At 36.1% G+C, this 24,495-nt stretch overlaps 1 protein-coding gene across 1 annotated transcript; it reads right to left on the reverse strand.

Annotated features, from left to right (window-relative positions):
• Rab14 (RAB14, member RAS oncogene family) lies at positions 1-23,131 on the reverse strand. Its single transcript, XM_026410353.2, has 8 exons — positions 22,868-23,131; positions 14,120-14,178; positions 13,170-13,223; positions 11,277-11,454; positions 7,367-7,433; positions 3,536-3,623; positions 3,154-3,184; positions 1-1,899 (listed from the first exon to the last, which is right to left on the reverse strand). The coding sequence occupies exons 2-8, from the start codon at positions 14,169-14,171 to the stop codon at positions 1,722-1,724; spliced, it is 648 nt and encodes a 215-aa protein (XP_026266138.1). The 5' UTR covers positions 14,172-14,178; positions 22,868-23,131; the 3' UTR covers positions 1-1,721.
• Positions 23,132-24,495: the final 1,364 nt, after the last annotated feature.

Below are 24,495 nucleotides of genomic sequence, written 5' to 3' on the forward strand. Positions count from 1 at the left end.
TCCTATTTTTCTGCACATTCCAGTTTTGGCTTTTATTTTAACATTGACTATACAATACTCTGGAACTATGACAGGTTTATAGCCCAGAAAGATGTAACTTTACGTTAGTGTCTGTAAATAGGGACTTAAAATGTGTATTTAAAACACAGCAGTTGAGCTGAGCGCATTTTATATAATATGCTCAGGTTTACCTATCCTACACTTCCAGTAACTTCTCAATCCCCAGCCACTGAACCATAAACTCAATTAAAAAGCAATCAACAGAAGTGAAGAACTTAGTAAAACAGTTTTCTAAAGAAGGAAGATTGTTTCTCTTAAAATATGTATTCTTTCAGTGGCCAAACCACCTAGTGCAAAGTAATAACTTACTTTGTATCAGCACAAACATTGAAACACCATTAGAAACACTTTCCCTTTTACAAAATGATTTATGCCAACATGACATAAACTAGCCCCTCCCACTATGAACACAAGGGATAATCCCATTTCACTGTGGTGTTTAAAATGCACAATTTAAAATCCCTTAACAGCAGACCTATGGTTCTGGCTATCTGATTCACAATCTCGACCATTCCAAGAAGATAAAGATATAAAAGCTTAAAATGTGCAATAATAAACCCAGCCTTTTTTCTTTTTCTATACAGTAAGGCAAGAATGCAGCCCGTAATGCAAAATGTTTACAAAAAGAGAAAAGCAGGTTAGCACATTGTCGATTGCACAAGAACAGTTAAGAAAATCAGCAGGTAAGCCACAGTGCAAAGATGGAACAGAATCTGCTAGTGTTAATCTGCTGACGCTAGGAGCTCTTTCCAGCATAATGTCCCCAAACACTGCCAGCACCAAGGGGTGGAGCCAGTATTACTTGTGAACTGCAGTTGTGTCTATTTCCTTGTGTGAAATGGCAGGGAGTAACATGGTCACATACAGGTCATACTGTACAAACTGGTATTTTATACTGTTTCAATGCCAGTAATCAATTTATTTTCTTCATTAAAATAATATACACAGGATGTATTGTTAGTTCGGTTCCTTCAAATTTTATACATATTTACTTTCTGTTAAAGAGAAAAGGATAAATGGTGTGTAAAAAAAAGAGAGAGAGAGATAAAGCTATTAAGCACGAGAGAAAAGATAAATGGATATTTCTCCCTGTGCAAGGCTAAGACAGAAGCAAACCTCATCAAGAAAAATGCCACCTGACAACAGGGAATTTATCCAACAAAACAAAACAAAAGCAGTTGTAGAACCCCTTCTCTACCATCAGAAGTCATTTCACAGCAATGAACTTACTGGTTACAACAGACAAACAGTCAAAGTGAGGGAGAAAGGCTGAAGATATCAGCAAATTAAACCGTACAGTGAGACAATGCCTTGCCAAAGAGGGAAGGTAAAAATCATCAAGTCCAGCATCAGTGCTCAGTTTAAATCATATATTGGTGACATATCTATCACAAAGACAATCGAGGAGGGAAAAAAAAGTCTAGATTTACCATGCAGGAGAGATTTATTACTCTACTTGCCTTTGATAACCTGATTACATCTAGTTGTTTAGCAGTTTAGTATTGTGTTAAACTGTTTTTACAACAGAGTTGTTTTTTTTCTTTGTTTTTTTTTTTTAATTAAACCCAGTAAGATGTACAGAAGACAACGTGGCAGTAAAAAGTACTGCTTCCAACAGACAGAGGTGAAAGGTCAAATGAGGGGCCACAGCAAAGAGGTCACTAGCAGCCACAGCCTTCTCTCTGAGGTTGGGGCTCACTGGTTAGCCGGCCTCCCTGCGGGGCTGACGGTTTGTGTTGTACACCGGACTCGGCAGCATTCAGATCCAGGCTTCCATCCTGAATGTTCTGATAGATTTTCTTGGCAGCCTCAAGGAAAGCATCTTCTACATTCTCTCCCCTAAGAGGCAATTAACAATTTTTATTCAAGAACCATAGATTTCTACAGGTAACACATTATACACCGACTTTTTTGCTACCCTTCAGTCAACTACCATGATATCTTCAACTTAGCCAGTGTCATTTAATAAGAGATCACTTGACTGGACTAAGAGAATGTGGGAAGATATTTCTGGTGGAAAGTGAAAAAACATACTAAAAGCTGTTACTACAAACCGTATCAGGTCATTACACATGTTCTAATTATTACTAAAATGGTACACGTAACATAGAACATGATGGATGAGAGGCCATTTCTGTGACAACAGACAGGGTACTCCAAATAGAAATGGAAATTTCTCCAAACATGCTGAATGGGATTCCAAGATTTATACTGTCTGATCAAACAAGTGTTAAGTATGGACTATGTCCTGTTTTTATCATATGATAGTAACACAGTCATGCTTAGCCATGTTCACATTTTTTAATCTTTTGAGACTAAAAGAATCAAATGTAAGACTAAACAAAAATAAGCTACTCTCCACTCATCACTTGAAAGACTTTTTGGCTTAATAAATAAAGAACTCTGATTGGGAGTTCAAGGATTCATGGAAGAACAATTAGAAATGATCATTTTTAGACAATATTTCCAGTCTGGCACAATGGTGCAGGCCCGTAATCCCAATGCCTCAGGAGGCTGAGGCAAGAGAATTCCAAGTTCCAGGGCAGCCTGGTGGTGATGCTAGGGCTGTAGCCTAGTATTAGAGCCCCCCAGGTTAAATCTCAGTACAACCCACATACACAGTATCATGCTTTTTAACATAATCATAAGTATTATATGAACAAATTAGCCAAGACTGCATCCAATATGCCAAATTCCTACTGCGAAAGTCCAACAAAACTTTTGGAATATAAACAGTTTCATTTATTAAACTGGGTTACCAATGGGAACAATCAAATAATTTTTTAAGTAATAAAAATTCACCTTATTTTTAAATGTGAAATGGGAAGTATGTTTGCTTACTGTTCTTCCTGTCATTAAAAACTACACGTGGAACTGGTGATGTAGCTTTAGTGGTAGAGTGCTTGCCTAGCACACACAAAGCCCTAGGTTCAATCCCCAGCAGCACACGCACAAACACACACGTACACACATTACATGGATATGTTATTTGTATATGTACATGTGTGTATATATTATACACTTTTTGTATACATGATTCTACTTTGAGAAACAGTATAACTGAAACATAATCAACATTTCAACTATACTTACGTTTTTGCACTTGCTTCAAGGAACAATAAGCCTAAAAATAAAATCGAGACTATAATTAGGACATTTCAAACTAACTCACAAGAGTGTTTCTCTTCAGTAACATCTGAGTAAGTTTTCCCATCAGCTGTCAGTATTCCTCCTGTAGTTACTGTACAAAAAAATGTATAGTTTTGATTGGGGTTATCTTAATATTTCTAATCAATTGAACTGCTCCTAAAATGAATTTCATACAAGCTTCTGCACACACTTTATTCCCTCATTCTTGAGATTTTTGAGCAGTCTGAATTTTTGAAAATTTGTCAAATAATCTGCAATATCAAAATCCCACCTTTTCTCAGAAATTCTCCCAAGTGTAATCATTAAGTGTTAAAAAGAAACCCACCATTTTCTTCAGCAAACTGTTTGGCTTCTTCGTATGTAACATCTCTCTGTGCCTCCAAATCTGCTTTATTTCCTATGAGAATTATTACCTAATTTGTAATCAAAAGAAAGACATCTTAAAACAAAAGAAACCATTTAAACCAACCATGCAAATTCTGAAACCCCCCCAAATCTTGACAGAAAAAACTGGGTCCAAAAAGGCAACCAAGTACTAGCAATACCATCAGGCAGGTCTACAGTATCATAAAGACATTAGTAAGAAGAAAGACCTTAGCAGTCACACAGGCCAAAGCTTGACAAGCTTTCTGCGAAGAAAAGGTAGTATATTTTTCAAGTTTGTAGACCCCATATGGTCTCCACCCGTTTTTTGGGGTTTTTTTTTTTTTTTTTTGTACCAAGGATTGAACCCAGAGGCACTTAATCAACCACTAAGCCATTTCCCCAGCCCATTTTATTTTTTTCTTTTAAGAAAGGGTCTCACTAAGTTGCTTAGGACTTTGCTAAGTTGCTGAAGCTGCCTTTGAACTTTCAATCCTCTTGCCTCAACCTCCCAAGCTGCTGGGATTACAGACATGTGCCATCGTGCCTGGCCTGCATATTCTTCTTTGCTGTTTTTTTTCCTATTAACCCCTGAAAAATGTAAAAGCATCCTTAGCTTTGCAAACCATTCAAAACTAGGCTGTGGGTTGGATGTGACCAGTTGGCCAATTTGTTCACTTCTGGTCTAGAACAACATCTATTTGAGTAAGATTAATAAATCCCATACATACACCCCCCCCACACACACACACACAAACAATTTATTTTTATATATATAGGGAAGGTTTTGGGACTCTCAGAAAGTTTAAAAACCACTAGTTCAACTCCTTCAAGTGACAGGTAAGGAAATTAGAGCCCAAAAAAGGTAAAGGAACTTGCCAAAAGCTACTAAGTCAATGGTAGTAGGATGTTAGAACCAAGTAGGAAACTCTCATTGTGACCTATAGACAAAGACTGTCCTACCTACACTATCTCTAGGTAGGACTAAGTTCATAGCAGGTAAACACAAATGTCTGTGTGTTGCCATGGGGACAGCTGAGAATGAGAATCAGGGTTCTAATGCTATGGGTTCAAGTCCAGGGCAAAATATCACACACCTATAATCTTCCATTTGGAACCATCTATACAAAGTAAAGTTATGCCAAAGTTAAAGAAAGCTCTGCAAAGCTTTAAGAAAAAAGTGTGTAGTCTTGGAAACAGTAAACGTTTTGGGCCTTTCCATGGGGCAGAGAAGGGAAGATTTATGGATCAACTGTATGTGTGTAAAAGCTTATTTCAGACATCAAAATCTCCCCCCTCCTTTCCCTTTCCATACAGGTATAGTAATCCAGATATGGTTTCAACTAAAAGGTGCTTCCACCAGTTAAATATTTTTCATGTGAAATTACAGTACCTGGCTCTTATACACTTTCAAAAATTTGTGCCCAATAAATAATCACTTTGACATGAATGTAAATCTTCTGCAAGGACATTAGTCAAGCAGTACAACAAAAGTAAACATTCTTCATTCAATAAACAAATGCCCACTCAGAAGGAAAAAAAATCCTTACAGTCCACTAGTCTTTTAAAGAATAAAATAATGGCACTTAAAAAAATTCAACCTTTTTTAAAAAAACAAGTCTGTTAAAAGTCAAAACTGCCTAGTACAGGGGCATAAAATAGGTACTCAAAACAAGGAAAACTGGGCTGGGGTTGTGGCTCAGTGGTAAAGCATTGCCTAACGTGTGAGGCACTGGATTCAATTCTCAGCACCACATATAAATAAATAAAGGCCCATCAGCAATTAAAAAGTATGAAAAAAAACAAACAAGGAAAACACCCTGGCTTCATGGGAGGTGAGGAGGGAGGAATACCACCTCCTTCCCAATTACTTAAGAATTTCAAAAGCAGGCTTCCCACCTTACTGAGAGGGGACACACATGGAATGCTAATAACAGAGGTATAGAACATACTGGCAACAAAATGAGAAAATATATATAGAACTTTTACATAAAATCCAAAGGCAACTTTATAGAAAATGGAATTTATGAGCTAGACCTCAAGAAATAGAGATTTTTTTTTTTCTTTTGAAGATCTGGTTAAACTGTGGGTATAAAGGAGACAAGAAAGACATGGCTAATTTGTTTACTACATGCCTCCATGGACCTTCTACAATGAGTATCTTTAACATTTTATTTGAAATAACTGTAAAGTCACAGCAAAAAGAGAGGTCCTATGTATCCTTCACCAAGCTTCCCCGATGGTAGCAACTTATGTAACTACAGCATACTCTTAAAATCAGCAAAGTGACATGGTACAATCTATAGCTCTTAAATGTCAATTTTTAAATGCTCTCATGTATGGCTGTGCATATGTGTGTGATTCTATGTATTTTATCACAGGTATAGATTTGTCACAACAATCAGGATATAGAACCGTTCCATCACTGAAAGAACTACTCTCACACCTCATCCCTAACACTGGCAACCACTCATCTGTTTTTCCATCTCTACAATTTCATCATTTTGATAATGTTACAAATGGAATGATATAATATGTAACCTTTTGAAATTGTCTTTTACTCTGCATACTATGCTTGACAGCCATCCAAGCTGTTGCCTGTATCAATGAGGTTGTGGCTCAGTGGTAGACCGGTTGCCTAGCACATGTGAGGTACTGGGTTCCATCCTGAGCACATTAGCTAGATTGCTTCCAGTTTTGGGCTATTGTAAATAAAGCTCCTACGAACATTCATCTACAGATTGTATATATACCAACATAATAATGAAAATAAAAGTTCCAGGTACAGTCTCTAGCATAATAGGCATACAATGTTAACTGATTCTCAATTATGGTTAAACTCCTGTTCCCTCATAAAAGCTAATCTCACTACTGATTACATATTTATGGAACCAGGCCTCTGCTAGATGGTGGACATACAAAGTTAAGTGAGACATAGGCCTTGTTCTTGAGAAGTTCAGTCACAGCTCGGTGTCCTTCTCCTCATTGTTCCTGGAAAACCTTCCACAGAAATTAGTGAAACTTACTCAAGGCCCTGCTCACACACCATACCTCTGCAAAGCTGGTTTCTCCAAAAGGCACTGTTCATCCTAGACTCCCCAACACTATGCCACCCTATTTTCTATTTCATTTTTCAGTCTGCTTTTCAATATAGTTATCTATATACCTGTTGCTTGCCTGTTAGACTATAACCTCCTTTGTTAAGAATATGTTTGTTTATCCTTGTATACTAGAATCTAAATGGTGGCTGGCTTTAAAAATCTCAATAAATATCTTCTGAGTCTGGTTAAGAAACTAGTTTTTTAAAGCATGCTGAATATTCAAATAACTGTAGATTCACATCCAGTTAAATAACACAGATCTCTTATATATTGTGCCCAGTTTTCTCCAATGGCAACATTGTACAAAACAAATGCAGACATCCCTTTTAAAATTGAAGATTTCATAGTCTCCAACTGACATGAAATCACCACCCCATTCATAACTTTCATTTTTCTAAACCACAAACATGAACAAAAACCAATTATAATAAAATGGAAAACCTGGAGCAATTAGAACTGGAAAAAATATTAAGTTTTCAGTTAATCTAAAGATTCTTGGGGCTGGGGGTATAGCTCATTGGTAGCACACTTGCCTAGCATGCATGAGGCTCTGGATTTGATCCTCAGCACCACAACAACAAAAAATCTCATTCCTAATACCCAAATACAAAAATCTCACCAGTAAAAGGCTTTCCTGTTTGGATTAGCTTAGATCTTAACTTTTCTTTATAGTAAGATGTCATTTAACTTACAGTATTTGGATTGGTGAGATTCCTTGCATCTGTCAACCAGCTGCTTAAGTGGTTATATGTACTTCTTCTGCAAAAATTAAAGTTTAAATTTGTTGACTTCCACATACAACTACCATTTAAACAGAAAAAAAAAAAAGAAAATTTGGCAAATATTTAAAGTATATGCTTTAGTCAATATTTTTATTTTGACTAGGTAGTTACTATGAAGAATGGTTATGAAATACAACCATATGATTTTTTAAAAATCTAGCTAAACTCATTATTTTTAAATAAATAACATCCGACAACTATGTTAATGACATGTCAGAATCAAATTATTTATACTTAAAAGTACATCCATAAACAAACCAATAAGCAAGCATGGAACAATCTGAAGTCAAAACTAAAATTATTTTGAAATTATCCAGATTTGCAATCACAAAATGGACACAATGTAATACCAAAATGCCTAGACAGTGACACATTCAATAGAAAAACATTTCTGCTTTTTAATGTTCAATTAGAAACCAGGAAATCACAGTGTAAGATGGTATATAATTTATCTTAGTAATAATTCAAAGAGTAAGCTAATTATAAAGCATAAAAACTGGCTTTAAAAGGGCATTTAGTACACTTGACTAGAAATTTAAGTTCCCAGATATCAGAAAGGAAGTTTAACCTAACTTTGCATTTTTTTTTTAACCTGGCAGCATTTCCAGATTCAAACTGTCCTATTTCTCTTTCTCCAAGCAAAAGTTTAAAAATTCATAGGCTACTTTGCTCTAGCTAAGTTGGCCCCACAATAGCAAGCAAATCCAAATACAGATGGTCTCTAACTTATGATGCTTCAACTTGATTTTACTAAAGGTTTACCAGAATATTACATGCATTTTTGACTGATATTTTCAACATATAAGGAAGTATCAAAATGTAACCCCAGTGCTAAAGAAAATTTGTAATGTACAATATTATACAGAGTAAAACTTACTAAAGAAGATAACCTTTATGAAGTTAAAAATGTTTCTGATTTCTAGACTCAGAACATTAATTCCATCTCACCCATCTGACATGTAAGGAAAGAGAAGGCCATAAGGATTCAGATCAAGATCTACAACCCTTTCACACATACCATGTGTCCTTAAAGTGTTTCTGAGGTTTGCCTTGCGAATATATTCCATGATCTCTAGCTGTCAGTGCTCAGAAATATTCATTATTTCAAATATTTACTCTTTCCCCAATGGGAAGTAAAAAAAAATTCCTTACTCAGGTATTTTTCTTTTCTTGTACTATCTCAAATTATACATAAATCACCACCTAAATGTCAAAAAATGATGTCATATATCAAGACAGCACCTTTTTCTTAATGGTTTAAATTGTTGTAAGTAAACAATGGTCAAATATCACTTTCAAAAAGTACAAGCCTTACTCAATATTTGCAGCATATCATGACTTCACACAACAGGGATGTTTTACTTCTTACACAAATGATAAATAAGTCCAAACATACTTATTCTGATTTTGATGAATTTTAAAAATTTCAAAGCTGACAGGAAGAGTGAATTGTTATAAACTGCCACCACTCTGGTAAAAAGAAAACCCTACAGTTCTATACAGACAGATTTTTAAATAGTCTTATACAATACCATTTACTGATCATGTTACCAACTACCTGACTAAAATAAAGCATTAAGATATGTAGCATCAAGATCATGTAAATCATATTATTTATGTGCACCTTCACTCCTGCCAATGATTCAGATAACTGTTGGGTTATTAATTTAAAATTCACTATAATTTTATATCTATGAATAAAGAATCATCAAATATCCATTAACTGGTGATACTAACACTAAAAAGAAGTGCTAAAATATTCCTAGCTTTAAGGTGGACATTAGATATATATATATCAAAACTGATTTGGCAAAACAACTGTCATGATAAGCTCTGCTCTCAATTTAGAAAGGTATCCTGTAACAATTACAGTTAATGCCAAGAATTAAGTCTCAGTAAAGGACGGCCTTTAAAGTTTACAAAATATAAAGTATTAATAATCGAAAAACTGGGAGGTAAACTGGTATCATGACTCCAACATCAATGTCACTATAAAGTGTCAGTCAAGAAAGCATTATGTAAAGCCTGAAGTATCTGTTATCTGTAACAGTTAATATTGAAAAACAATCACCATAAAGCTTACCCTTTTAAAGTATATTTTTCATATATTCAAAATTGGGCACTGATTACTATTATCTAATTCTAGAAGATTTACATGATCCCAAAGAGAACCCTACCACCACCACCCCCAGCAACTCCCTAGGCCCTGGCAATCTTCCATGTCTGTGGATCCGCCTATTCTGGGTATTTCATAAATGGTACCACCTAATATGTGGCCTTCTTGTCTAGTTACTTTCACTTAGCATAATGTTTTTCAAGGTTGATCCTCAGGTAGCTCGTGTAAGTACTTCATTTGTTTTTATAGCTGAAAAGCAGTCTATTGTGTGGATATGCGATATTATATTTACCCATTCATCAGTTGATGAACATTTCTGTTGTTTCTACCTGAACTACTTTCAATAATTTAAATAGACATATTTTACTTATATGTTTAAAATATGTTTAAAAGCAAAAACATTTTAAATATAAATTACATTTTAAGTATAAATCACCATATTTAAATTTATTAATAATGCATGGCATTTTTAATAAAATGAGACAGTTCTACACAGACAGGTTTTTAAATAGTCTTATACAATACCATTTACTGATCATGTTATCAACTACCTGACTAAAAGAAAGAGCAGTAAGGCTTATTTTACTGATTTTCCCTGAGACCACCCAGTTGTAGAAATTTACTGAGACTTTTGTACTACAATTATAATTAGACACCATCTTTATTCTAAGGCAGCATTTCCCACAGTGTGTGTTCCTCAATAAAATAAACTTAGGAAACACCAAATTAAACAAAGTTAAACAGTAAGGAATTTCTTTACTGAAGAATTTCTCAAGGTCTTAATATGCTAATGTACACTGCAACTCTACATGAGGAAATAGTATAAAGCATTTCCTAAACAGAAATATGCTTCAAAGTAATTATCACTTGGTCCCACTCACCTATCTCTACCCCCTAAAAAGAGAGAGTCACGCTGCTTTTGATTGGTGCTTTGCATCAACATGAAAGGTGATCCAGTTCATTTTCTAGCTTACGGGAGACAAACAGCATAGTTTTCCATGTTCTCCAAAGTAAACCTTACAGTCCAGTTTTGTTACTTTATATCAAGTGCCTTGAGTTTCCAGAAATAGCCATGTTGATATAAATTTAATCCTGCTGCATGTAGTATTTAAGTCACTTCAATCCATGTTAGGACAAAAAAGAATTTAAGTAAATGAACAATTAAATACTGAAGTATTATACATAAATCACCACCAAAATGTCAAAAAAAAAAATGATGCTATATATTTCAAAATAGCACCTTTTCCCCTTCAGATGCTAGCATAAGAACTACTTGCAATCTATCATGCTGGATTAGCAAAACTGTATATTTAAATCTTTGGCCTTATTTTCAGAAGGCATAAATTTTAACACAGAGGCTGAATAAAGTAACTCCTCAAGACTTGCTTGCTTTCTACTGAAGTGAAAGAACAAAGCTTCAAATATAATCATTTCTTCTTAAATAATTCAACTCATGCTGCTTTTCAGAACTGTATTCTTCAATTAGCTCCACCCACCATCTCTTAAAGTTTTCTTCAATTGTACCAACTTCCAGAAAAAAAAAAAAAAAGTTATATCAAGTTGTAGACAGCAACTTAAGTTGTAAACCATTTAGTCATCCAACTACAAACTAAAGAATGCCTAAATCAGTAACAAAGAAACCACATTTCCCAAAGCAAATTTCTATTCCCAAGTATGAAGGTTGAAAAGTTATTCACCTCTTACCTAGTGATATCATACACCATAAGTGCACCCGCAGCTCCTCTGTAGTAGCTTCGTGTAACAGCTCTAAACCGCTCCTGTCCTGCTGTATCCCAAATCTGCAGTTTGATTTTTTGGCCACTAACTTCAATTATTCTTGTACCAAATTCAACACCAATTGTGTGAGGACAATCAGCCATAACTGTTAGGGAGGGGGAAAAAAATATAATATCCCAACTTTCAGAAAACTTCAAATTTAGACTACTGGGGAAAATCCACTGAATAATCAAAAGACTTATAATATAGGCTCTAAACTAATTCTACCATTGGAGGGTTGGGGGGTAGGGCGGGGAAAGCAAAAAACTAGAAGTCAAATGTGAATGAACTAATATAAGGGTCAGCAAACTTGTGGAAAGAACCAAACAATCGATTTTTTTAAGTTTTGTAGGCCAAAAGGTCTCTGTCACAACTACCCAAATCTGCCTCTGAAGAAAAAAAAGCAGTCAGACAATATGTAAAATAGACAGGGTTGTGTTCCAATAACATCCTATTTCAAAAAATAGGCAGTAATTGGATTTAAGCCCACTAGCTACTGTTTGCTGACCCCCTGGACTAAAAGAATCTGCTAAGTACAAATAAGATTTTTAATAAACCCTTCACAATGCCAAAATTATACTATTTAGCCATCTGACAATCATTACTCTGTTTAAAAAAAAAAAATCAAAGATTTTAGGACTCTAGGTGTTATTAATCAGACAAATTTTTACCCTGGAAAATATTATCAGTGTCTCAAACAAAATCATCACATTTAATACATACTTATAATTATACACTAACAAGTTACATATATCTAAGCCAATAGTACAAGTCCTTTCCCTTATTATTTGGCCGCTTAAAACCTAAACTCACTATTCTGGTACAATTGCACAATTGAATGGACACTTCATAAAATGTTACATCAAATCTCTGTGGTTAGTAGCACAAAAATGCTATAGAAATGACTTCAACATACACAAACAATTTCACTTATGTTTAGCATATCAATCACAACAAATTGGCCCCTTCTCCTATCACTTAAAATGAGAGTTGTACTCTGAATCTTATCAACTGGTCATGAATATAGAAAACTCCATTTTAAGTATTTCAAATCTACTAATTAGTTAACAAATGAAATATATGCAGCAAATGTACAATAAGATAATCAATTTCTACAACAGAGTCAAAGAATAAGATTATTTAAATTTGACATTATTCTAGCATCTTTTTTTTTTTAAAGAGAGAGAGAGAATTTTTTAAATATTTATTTTTTAGTTTTCGGTGGACACAACATCTTTATTTTATTTTTACTGGTGCTAAGGATCGAACCCAGCAACCTGCGCATGCCAGGCGAGTGTGCTACCGCTTGAGCCACATCCCCAGCCCAACATTATTCTATGCATTTTTTTAAAATAACATTTTTGCCACCAAGAAATCTAAATGTGAGTCAGAATATAACACATATAAAAATTAACACTCTGGGCTGGGGTGTAACTCAGTGTACAGAGTGCCTGCCTAGCACGCTCAAAGCACTGGGATCAATTCCCAGAACCATAGAAAAACAAAAACGAATGCTCAAAACATACTGGTAATAATATATTTCATTTTATCTAAGTTAAAAAAAGAAATCACTGCACCTAAAGACAAAAGTGTGAATATAGGGAAAGTTATATTTATTCATAAAGTACACTGAAAATGACTCAAGTTTTTAAAAATGTAGAAATGTAACAATAAAGAAAGCTACTAAAAGGCTGGGGCTATAGCTCAGTGGTGGAGTGCCCATTTCGCACGTGTGTTTGATCCTCAGCACCACATAAAAATAAATTTATTGTGTCCATCTACAACTAAATACTAAAGTTTTACTTCACATATTGAACTTACATTTTTTTTCTGTAAACTGATGAAGCAAGCAAGATTTTCCTACTCCCATGTCCCCTGTTTAAAAAAAAAAAGTTTAAGATGGCAATTACATTTCTCAGTTTTACAGTATCATCATATGCAATGATTCTTATGTCCCTTACCATATCACAAGTTTCTGAGACACATTTAATGTGGCTTTCCTTCTTTACAATGGATTAAAAATATGTGAACGTATATTTTCACTGACTAGTTCCAACCTTTAGCAATGACAGAATTTGGTTATAAATTTATTATGTTAACAGTGAGCCACCAACTTTACCAGCAAAATTATGAAAATGTTACTGTGAGTTATATCAAAGTTTGGGTGTTGTTTTTTTTTTTTTAACCCCTTAACAAACACACAGAAGCAAAGGAGTAACAAATGAGGAAACATATAATAAGCAGAAATAAGAAACTGAATTTTGGAGCTTGAATGACTAGATCCTGTGTCTTATCTCACATTTTTTTATTTCTTACAGAATGACAAAAGAAGAATTTATATTACATAAAAACCACAACAGAATAAATCTCATTCCTGGCTATACTACAGCAATATATTTTATGTGTTACAGAAATTATTCTGAATCCACAATGTTCTCTATCAATTTTTGGAATCCAGGGGGATATCAGAATTTTCAAGTAATCTTTAGAATATTTCAGTACTACTAGGAAATTAATCTCATTCCTCATTCCTAGTATTAACAATCTTTCAGGTAGCCCTCAAGAACAACCAAAATCACTACACTAGGTACTCAGCACTGTACTACAGAAGTATCTAGGCCACAATGCAAAAGGTACATTTATCTTTATTAAAGAAGCTTTTAGTTCCAAAGTGAGAAAAGAGCTTATTTCTTCTGGAGTGTTACATATTAGTATATAAATGTTTGTATATTAATGCTTTAGAGATAAGAGTATAAGTTAAGCAAACTTACCAATAATAATATATTTAAAGATGTAAGAGTAGTTGTATGGTGCAGTTGCCATGGTGGCACTAAAAACAAAGAAAACTGTGTTACTGCAGAAGGAAAAATACATGTTATCCAAACTGATCATTGCAAGCCTTTAAAAAGTCATAGGTAAAGATATACATAAAATAAAGTATACTGAATATACTCTGAACAAAATATTGGTTACGATAAGTCAGTAAAAATTCACTTCACAAATGATCAATACATACAAGTTCTCTTCAATGAATAGTACTTTAACATTCTCATGCATTATTCACAGAAATATGATAATACACCCAAAAAACTCCAGTATTTCACTTTAGGAATATCAAAAACGAAATGTTACTCTGCAAAATTTCCAACAAAAATCTCTAAAAATAGTCCCCTTTTCCTTAACATCCCCTCCCTTGTTAATAGATCAAGTAAGTTACAGGTAGTGTACTTATTCGGAATTGTGATTCTAAACAGAATGATAAAAAAATAAACACAAACTTATAAACACAAAATAAGTTTTATCCTCTACTCTAAATCAATAGCAGAGCATCCAAAGAGCAATCACATGACTTTCAAATCAAATTGACATCAGATTATATTGAATCCCATGAAAATGTGGTTCCTGTATTATTTTATTTTTAAAAGGAGGACAATCATCATTGGCAATTTCATATGATTCACCACAGGCAATTAACTATATTGTTAATTGCAGATTAACAATATAGTAGGGGCCTGAAGAAATAATACTATAAATGCTGGAAAATATTACCAGAAAATTGTACTTATGCTTGTAAAATTTCAAAGTTTATATGTGTATATATATGTATGTATGTATATATATACACACACATAAATATATGTACACACACACATATATATGTATTTCAAAAGGTCACAGCCCATTCATTATCTTCAGACAGACTTAACCTAAAGAACTCTAATTAGTTTCCAATTTTAACAACTTACAAAAAAAAAAAAATTCTCAGCAAGGTGTGGTGGCACCACCTAATAGTCCCAGTTACTCAAGAGGCTGAGTTTGGAGACTGCTTGAGCTCAGGAATTCAAAACCAGCCTGGGCAACATAGTGAAATGCCATCTCAACAATGACAACAAAAATTCTCCAAACAATTCACATGTGCCTCAAACATGTCAGACACTGTGCTGGTGGTAGAGAAACAAGGGATAAGTTCTAATAATGGCAATAACTTCCAATAAAAGTTTATTTTCATCAGTTTTCAGCTCATGGAAAGACAAAAATTATATATAAATATCAAAATTGAACCCATTTTTAAAATTTTGGCTTATATATATTTTTTAATTTGATTTTTACTGTACTGGTCAATATCAAATTATACAAGAAGATAGCTGATATTATTGGAGAAATTCCTTTATTGAAATCAGCACTTTATCATGCTTCAAATAAAATTTCTACATAAATAACAAATCTTAACCAGCAGACAGAATATTTACAGTAAGTGAATTATCAAGGAAGAGAAAGTTCTTAATTACAGTAAATTATTAAACAATCACTCACACAGTATAGTTACCTTCCCATTTAGCTATATGCATTTACATTCACACAAGCAGATTCCTTGCTCCCCATTACAGCCTGGCATGTTGTAACACATTTACAATCAGTCTTCTACATCATAGAAAACTCCCTTAACCAGTTCAGTCAGGAAAGGGAGTTTTTCTAGTTAGATTTAATTCTGATTCTGAACATCATGACTTTCCATCTCTTTTCCAGCCATTAGGGACTTAATACTTTAAAAAAAAAAAAAAAAAAAAAAACTTGGTCTTGAGGCTGAACTTGGTCTGGATTATTCACCAGATCTCTGAACCAGATACTAAACACACACACAAAAAAAATCTCTTGCATTAAAAATGGTTTTTAAAGGTTATTAACTTCCTAACCTGCATTACTTCTTTTCTCCATGAAAAGAGTATGCTTTTATTCTAATTAATTTTTAACTCCTACATTCTTCTTTCCCTACTTGAACTTGAGTAAAAGTAATTATTTACCTTTGAATTACTGTTTCTCTGGTACTCCTCCCCTTGATTTTCTATACATCTTCTAAAAGTTACAGCTGTATATACTTTGCTTCATCTATTTTACTGTATTAAAATTACAGGGGTTGGGGCTGTAACTCAGTGGTAGAGCACAGATTTAGCAGGTATAAGGACCTGGGTTCAATACCCAGCACAGAGCGTGCGGGTGACACACACACACACACACACACAAAAAAAAAAAAAAAACCTATGCCTCTAACAATCCCAATTTCTACCTCAAATGCTCTAGAGACTAATCATTAAATTATAACCCAATTCTAGTTGTACTAATTTGTATACTTGCTAATTATCAAACAAAACATTAAATATCTAAATATTCATTAATTAAATACCTACAAAGATAATAAATTGAGAATGTTAATTAGAAAATCAATATAGTATAAACAATTTCCAAACAAAATAATCACTACTCCAGATTGAATATAGCACTTTTCTTTGCCTCTACTTCACCAGGCAATTTGGGGGCTCAAGTTTCTTTAAATAAACAAGCAAACCTAAAAGCAGAATTAGTGGAAAACTATTCAAACTTACTAATTTCTATAGAAAAAAAGGAGGCAGAACACTGTAGCTACTGATACAACATGCCCTTCCTTTTTTACTCTAAGGTTAAAAAAAAAACTGGTTAGTTTAAATACATTCCAATAGCCAACTATGTATTTACACTAGAACTACATTCAAGGGACCTTTTTAAATACACTTAGTATTACTTCAACAAAGGATTTCTCAGCCTCATTTCTTAAACATGAAACTTAGAATTGATTGGTGAAAACTATATTTTTGTCTAGCTTTGGAAGGGGAAAATCTGCCCTTTATTTAAAAGTGCTTTTGCGGGGCTAGGGCTGGGGCTGGGGCTGGAGCTCAGTGGCAGAGTGCTGGCCTAGCATGTGTGAGGCACTAGGTTTGATCCTTAGCACCACATATAAATAGACAGATAGATGGAGACAGATAAAAGGCATTCTGTCCATTTACAACTATGAAAATATTTTTTTTAAAAAAAGAAGTGCTCTTGCTTTACCTTTTGAGAACTTAAAGGTCCAAAAGGGGGCCAAGAAATGTTGGTCTGGTTCAAATACTCTGAAAAAAGAAATCCACTCAACACTACAACTTCTACTAATTTAAAAAAAAAAAAAAACTTGGGGTACTGGGGTTGTGCTCAGTTATAGAGTACTTGCCTAGCATGGGTGAGGCACTGGGTTCTCGATCCCAGCACCACATAAATAAATAAAATAAAGGTATTGTGTCCATTTATAACTAAAAATATTTTTTAAAACAGTAATATTCTATAATTTGTATACAACTCCTGATGTGATTAAAATGCACTTCCTTTTTTAGCATTTGAATAAAGATGACAAGCAGATAAGACCTCCTTTAATGCTTCTGATTTTGTGTGTGTTGATAGGGAGGACTTAAACCAGGGTTTTACCATGAGCAAGTGCTCTACCACTGAGCTACATCCCCAACCCTTTTTGAGACAGGGCCTCACTAAGTTGCCAAAACTGGCCTCAAACTTACAATCCTCTGCCTTGGCCTCCCAAGTAGTTGGTATTAAAGGAGTGGGCCACCACACCTAGTGGCCTTTGATTTACAAGGAAAAAAAAAATGACAATTCAGACAACAAACATCATTAAATACATGATGAACAATGTGTAAACTAACAAACACGATTGTTACAGTTACCATTTACTGGGTATAGAACATGTACCAAGCAATATATGTGATTTCACTTAATCTTTACTACTAGCCTTACAAGACAGTTACTATTATCTCTCATTTTACAGATGAGAAAATAGTTGCAGTAAGTCAGTAACACGTCCAGACCACAGTTTAAATGGACAAGACAAGACTGAATTTGGCACTGTTTTGACTGCAGAGATCCCTCTTTAACCAGTACATATTCCTGCCTCTTCCACACAGTTATGAGAAACTCAGTGGTGTTGCTTTAGGACACAGAGTTTTCTCACGAGGTCCTAATTTAATATTTTGAGTAAAATGTACGAAATAATCACATTCAAAAGATGCATTGTGATAAAAATTTGTAGGTACAAATGAACAGTAATATTAGCAATCATTATAATTTACCTATTTTACAAAGTTTCCTAAGAGAGCATGTGAGAGTAAACCACATGATGATTTGCATTACTTTTCCCTATACTGTCTTACATAAATGGTTAACTCTCACAACTCTAATAGAATCATTATCGTCATTGAAAATTTTCAAGAAATTGAGGATATAATCTACTAATTTAGCCAGTGTTACAAAGGTAGAACTAAAACTTGAACCCAGGCCCGATTCCAAAGCCATGGTTTCCCTAGCATATACAGGTAGACAGCTGTCATGAGAAATGTTTACTAAAACAAACCCCAATTGTTGTTCCATGTAGTCAAATGACCCTCTTAAGACATTATGCTTAATTCAGCTTTAACAAAGGATTTCTCAGCTTTGTATCTTGAATATAAAACATACTATTGTTAAGGTCAGAAATAAAACACACAACATGTTTTTCTTCCACGTTAACAAAAATCACGAACATATTTCCATATTAACATTAATTACTGTTGTGCCAAAAGAATACATGATCTTCATTAACTGAATCAGACACCTTCCTAATTATACAAATGACTAGTTTTGCAATGTGCAGGTACATGTGAAGTTAGATTCATACAGCTTGTGGAATTCTGAAATGCCATCCTTTTGTAAAGTTATCAGTATATTTAAATATCTTCAAAATAATCCAAATCATCCTTTGGTCCACAAATCCACTTGAAAATATCCTATAGAAACAAAAACTTCAGTTCATAAAGCTAGGAGTGTATTACATTTAATGCACCATTTTTACAGCAAAAAAACTGGGAACAATCTTAAATATTCCCATCAACAAGAAAATGGCTGAATAGAGTACACCTGTACTACAAAATAATATGCATTCAGTTTAAAAACCAGTTAGACTTACATGCATTCATCTGGAAATATGTTGATGATTTTGTTAAAAATGCTGCAGAGTTTTGAGTAGTAAAGATTAAGCATACCTAATTTTCGGACACACACATACTCAAGAAAATAAACATCAAATGTGAAAATGGAAGAATATATAGGCTGAGAGAATAAAAGGCAAAGAGGAAAATTATAAACTTTAAACATCCCTGCAGTATAACATAACAAAAAACATACTATTTTATTTGGTAATATGTTCTAAAATACACAAAGTACTGAAAATTGATAAGTATCATTTCCAACATTGTTTCTGAATTTATTCATAGTACTGGGAGCATCCTAAGAAGCCAATTATATGATCAGCCCCAAATAAAAAACCAACACCAAGAGCAGAGGATTTTTCATTTTTTTAAATAGTTTAACTCCCTACTGTGTTTATGCACTGTCTTTCACACTATTATATAGCCATTTTATATTTCTTAGAACATATGATATTACTGTAAAACTTTTACATAACTGATTCAAGACAGCAGGTAAAAAGCAACCCACTATATATTCCTGGTGATCTGAAGTCTTTCATACCCTCATTGCTCAGGATTTTTTATTTGTTTGTTTATTCCAATAAGTAAGAATTTTGCTATAAAGAGGCACCAAGATGGACTGCTTTTGTGATCTCATTATGAAAATATTATCTACTGAACATAAAACATTGTGCTAGGATTTGACAATATAGTAATGATCAAAAATGACAACACTGCCTCTGCCTTCATGGAATTCAAGAACAGAGTATTCTGATTTACTTATAGGCCCACTCAAGTGGAATGCTTACTTGACTGTAAGTCAGGTGGGCACAAAACTTCCGCAGTTAATAACAATCTAATTAAAATAAGTAGTCCATTTCCTTTCTGCTACAGTATTACAACTTCTGAAATAATCCTTAGAAGCCCACTTTAAAAACAAAAAAATCAAAAAATCTCACTTTTCACAAAATAGTTAAATGTGAAGGATTACAATAACTGGATCACTTAAAGTGTCAAGAAAAAGGCAAACTTTTTCAGCTAATTATGGTATACTGCTGAATAGGAAGTAAAGTAGTACCTTTATTCATAGAAAAACTTAACAACCAAGAGACAAAATTCTGTACTTGCTACTAGAGCTTAAAAGGATTAGTAACAGTGAAATGTTTACTGATGATATATTATTCTACTTTGTATACTTTAAAATTGTCTAAAAAAGGTCTTAAAAAGTAAAATATAACTATCTCTAATCTGTTTGTAAACTGCTTTTTCCTACCATGGCTGACATTTGTTTTGTTTTTGTATTGGAGATTAAACCCGGGACTGCTTTACCATTGAGCTACATCCCCAATCTTTTTCAATTTTTTGAGAAAGGGTCTTGCTAAATTGCTGAAGCTGGCCTCGAACTTATGATTCTCCAGTCTTAGCCTCCCAAGTCACTGGACTTAGGGCAGATGCCACTAACACTTTAAACCACATAAAAATGTTTCAAGCTTTTTTTTTTTTTAAACTGTCTCCCTATAGTATTAGTTTTAGCATTATATCTTACATATCTTACTAAGATTATGCAAAAATATTTGATACTTACAGACTTACTTGTAAGAAGATTCAACTCTGTTGCATATTTGAAGTTATTACAATTTATTAATTTTAATAATTAGTAATATTATTATTATTATTATTTTATATTTATTTTTTAGTTCTCGGCGGACACAACATCTTTGTTGGTATGTGGTGCTGAGGATCGAACCCAGGCCGCACGCATGCCAGGCGAGCGCGCTACCGCTTGAGCCACATCCCCAGCCCCAATAATTAGTAATATTATTAATATTAAAATTTAATATGAAATATAAAGTGAAAACATGGTTTTCATTCCAAGGAATTTTTTACTAGTGCATTATAAGTATACATAATAGTGGAATTCATTATACCATATTCATGTATGCACATAACCAAGGAATTTTTAATATATCAGAATCTAAGCTTTATATCTTTATAATTAGTACCATTTACCCAGTACTTATTATATCCCAACTACTTTATAAACAATCTCTAATCTTAAAAAAATCACTTTATAAATAAGGAAACTATGTCAGAGAAATGATATACTCATGTTTATATACTACTGGATGCAAAGCCAGGATTTAAGCCCACTCTTTAGAAGTGGAACTATTTGGCTCTCTAAAGCCTTGCTCTTCTCATTCATTCAACAGATATTACACACCCACTACAGGCATGGCAAAGTTGCTGGCACTGGGACACTATGACAAGCAATGTGCTAAGGGCTTTCCTTAAATCCCACTTAATCTTGAAACAACTCTAAAATGTAAGTACAATTATTCCTTTTACAGATAGGGACAACACTCAAGTGGGAACCCTAGGCAAGTCGACTCCAAAACCTTAGTTAGTACATCCTTCAAGGCTAAGTAAAATCACCAAAGCAGAACTCTGAAGAAAAATTTGGAAAGGCTTGAGGGAGAGGTAGAACTTGGATTATTGCAAGGTCAAGTTTGTCCTCAATAACCTCACCCGAATAAAAAAAGGTAGTTGGGTCAGTAATGAAATGAATAGTAAAACTTTTCCGTTCAAATCTGAGCTCTTGACACTTGCTGTGGGACCACCAGGAAAACACCTGCCTTCTGGAAAAGTGCTTCTTCAAACAAAATGGAAACCTGCATATCTCCTCCAAGGTCTGTGAGAATGAGGATTTATTTGGCCGTGTACCAGCTAACCTGATAGACTTTAGTCATAAAAGGGTAATCAGTTATCATCTGGAGCAAACACAGGAAAAAAGAAATTCAGTCGTCAGACATGACCAGGCAGGGTCTCTGGTCTAACCTGGGGTGTAATACAGAGAGCACCAGCCACCGTGTGGGGAGAAACCGTCTGTTCGTACCACCGTTAACCAGCTACCTCACAACTTCAGGCCTCAGTTTCCACACCTGAAAAATGGGGACGATGCAACCTATCTCCAAGGACTACAAGAGGCCAGATAGACACATCTGAAGATCCCTCTCTGTGCCGGCACACAGGAGAGTGCAAATCCTCAAAGCGTTCTTGTTCCATCTTCTTTTTTAAAATTCTAGCCAAAACTTTTTTTCTTCGACATTTCCAGATGCTATGTCGGTTCTGAGCCTCACAGGGGCTCACCAAATCCAGAATCCGGCAAGCACGGACCCACAACCGCGTCCCCAGCCGGGTCTAGACCGGCTGCCCACATCGACAAGGACGCGGGAGCTAGTCCAAGACACCGGCGAGACTGCGGGCTGCTGCTGCCTTTTGTACTCGGGGCCAGATGCGGCCTCTGGGGTGTGGATGCCACGTCTGGGGCTCGTGGGTGCCGGCGGCGCGGCTCGCGTGGGTAAACACTGCGGGGGAGGCCTGCAGCCGCGGGGACAGGCGGCGGGAGAGGGGCCTGCGGGAGCCGCGGGTCTACCCGGGAGGCGGGGAAGACCAGGCGGAACACACCCTTCCCCGCACGCCCGGAGCCCTGCGCCGGCGGGCAGCACGAGGGGGTCCGGGCGGCGCGAGGGACACCTGCGCCCCCGCACGCGTCCTGTCAGGCCGGCGTCGCGGCGCCCTCCGCCGACCCGGGCTCGCCGCGGCCTGCGGGGCCGGGCCCGGGCGCCGCCCGCCGCCGCCGGCTCGCCGCCGCCGCCCCTTGCAAGGACCAGACGAGGAGGCCCGGACCGGACGGACACTGCGGAAGGCCTGGGTTACCTGGGGGGTTGCTGGTGGCTGGGCAGCTTTCCGGGCGGGAGGGGGGCGTCAGGACGAGGAAGAGGAGGGCGGCAGCGGCGGGAGAGGGGGTGGGGGCGGTCGGCCGAGGCCCCGGCAGGTAGGCTGGCGGGCCAAGAGGTGCAGACGCGCCGGCGGCAGCAGCGATGACGGCGGCGACTGCTCTTGCGGCTCCCTCAGGATCTACCTCGGGCTGGTCCAAGATGGCGGCGCTCCCTGCACAGGGTTTCCTGTCACCCTCGCAATGGGCCGGACCACAAAAGAAGGGGGGAGGATGCGCGCGCAGCCGGCGGAGCCCGGAAGAGGGTGGTGGAGGTCGGGCCGCTGGCCACGCCCCTTCCTCGGTCCTCCCCTTTTTACTAGTCGCGCTGCCGCCGAGGCCCGCCCCACTAGCCTTGCGACTGAAGGGGCGGGGGAAAACGCTGATGCGCAAGCGCAGTCGCGTGTCTTCGCCTCTCTGGGAACTTACTGCGCAGGTTTGCGTGGAATCAGCTGGGGTGCGTCTGCGTCTCAGATCCCTACGGCTGTTGCGCGAGAAGACTTTTCCACAATTTTGAACGCCGGTAGCCACCACTTATCTGGACCCTTGCTGTGTACTGGCCACTGTCCTAAGAATGCATTTATTGCATTCTTTTAACATGTATGTACTGATTGTTTTGTATACAGCTGTGAACAAGGCAGACTAGTCCCTGACCAACAATCCCAGAGACATCTCCCCATTTTATCGGTGGCGAAACTGAAGCTCACATTGATCAACCCATATGTCTAAGATTATACAGCTAGAAAGTATCCCTTTCTGGCGTGTCTCTCTCCTCTCTTTTAATCTTGCTTTGAAGGTGCCTTGATGAGAAGAGGGAAATTGTGACATTTTCCACTCCCATCTTCCAACTCAACCTTCATTATCACCGCCCCAGAAAGTTAACACGAATTGATGCAAACCATGTTTTTACTTTCTTGGGCTCTGGGTATTTTCACCTTGTGACTTGTGGATATGGGTTTATTTATTTTTATATTTGCATTTAATTTCTATTTTACAACTGCATTGGAATAAAGATAAATATATTAATAATATATAGCAAGACTTTTTAAAAGTTCATTTTTTTCTCCAAATTTTAAAAGACCCTAAAGCATTGTGCACCCCTAAAAGTTTTGTGGGCCCTTCTACATATTGTGTCTTGCACAAACAAAAGTTTATAGACAGAAAGGAACCACCACGTGGCAATGGTTTGCCAGTTTCCAAGAATCTCTTAGTGTCTGTCTTCAAAACATGATGTATGCTTCATAAACCTGTTTTTCTAATGTATTCAACAACATGTGTTGTTGCTGACTTATAAAATCTAGAGAACATAATGGATGTCTCCTCTAAATGAAGTTCAAGCTCACTCATGACATTTAAGATCTTTCCCAAACTGGTTCTGCCGTGAGGTAGCGATATTTCATTCCGGGAAAAAATAAATGTATGGCAGTTTACAAATTTCATTTTTTTCAGAAAGACCTAGGTACAAATCCCTCTTCTGCAATCTACTAATGCCATTGCACATATCAATTGATTTCTCAGATCCTCACTCTCTTCTGCAATACAGTAGCTATAGCTAAGGCACATGGGTCCT

This window comes from Urocitellus parryii, chromosome 4, assembly GCF_045843805.1.
Source record: "Urocitellus parryii isolate mUroPar1 chromosome 4, mUroPar1.hap1, whole genome shotgun sequence".
NCBI lineage: Eukaryota > Metazoa > Chordata > Mammalia > Rodentia > Sciuridae > Urocitellus > Urocitellus parryii.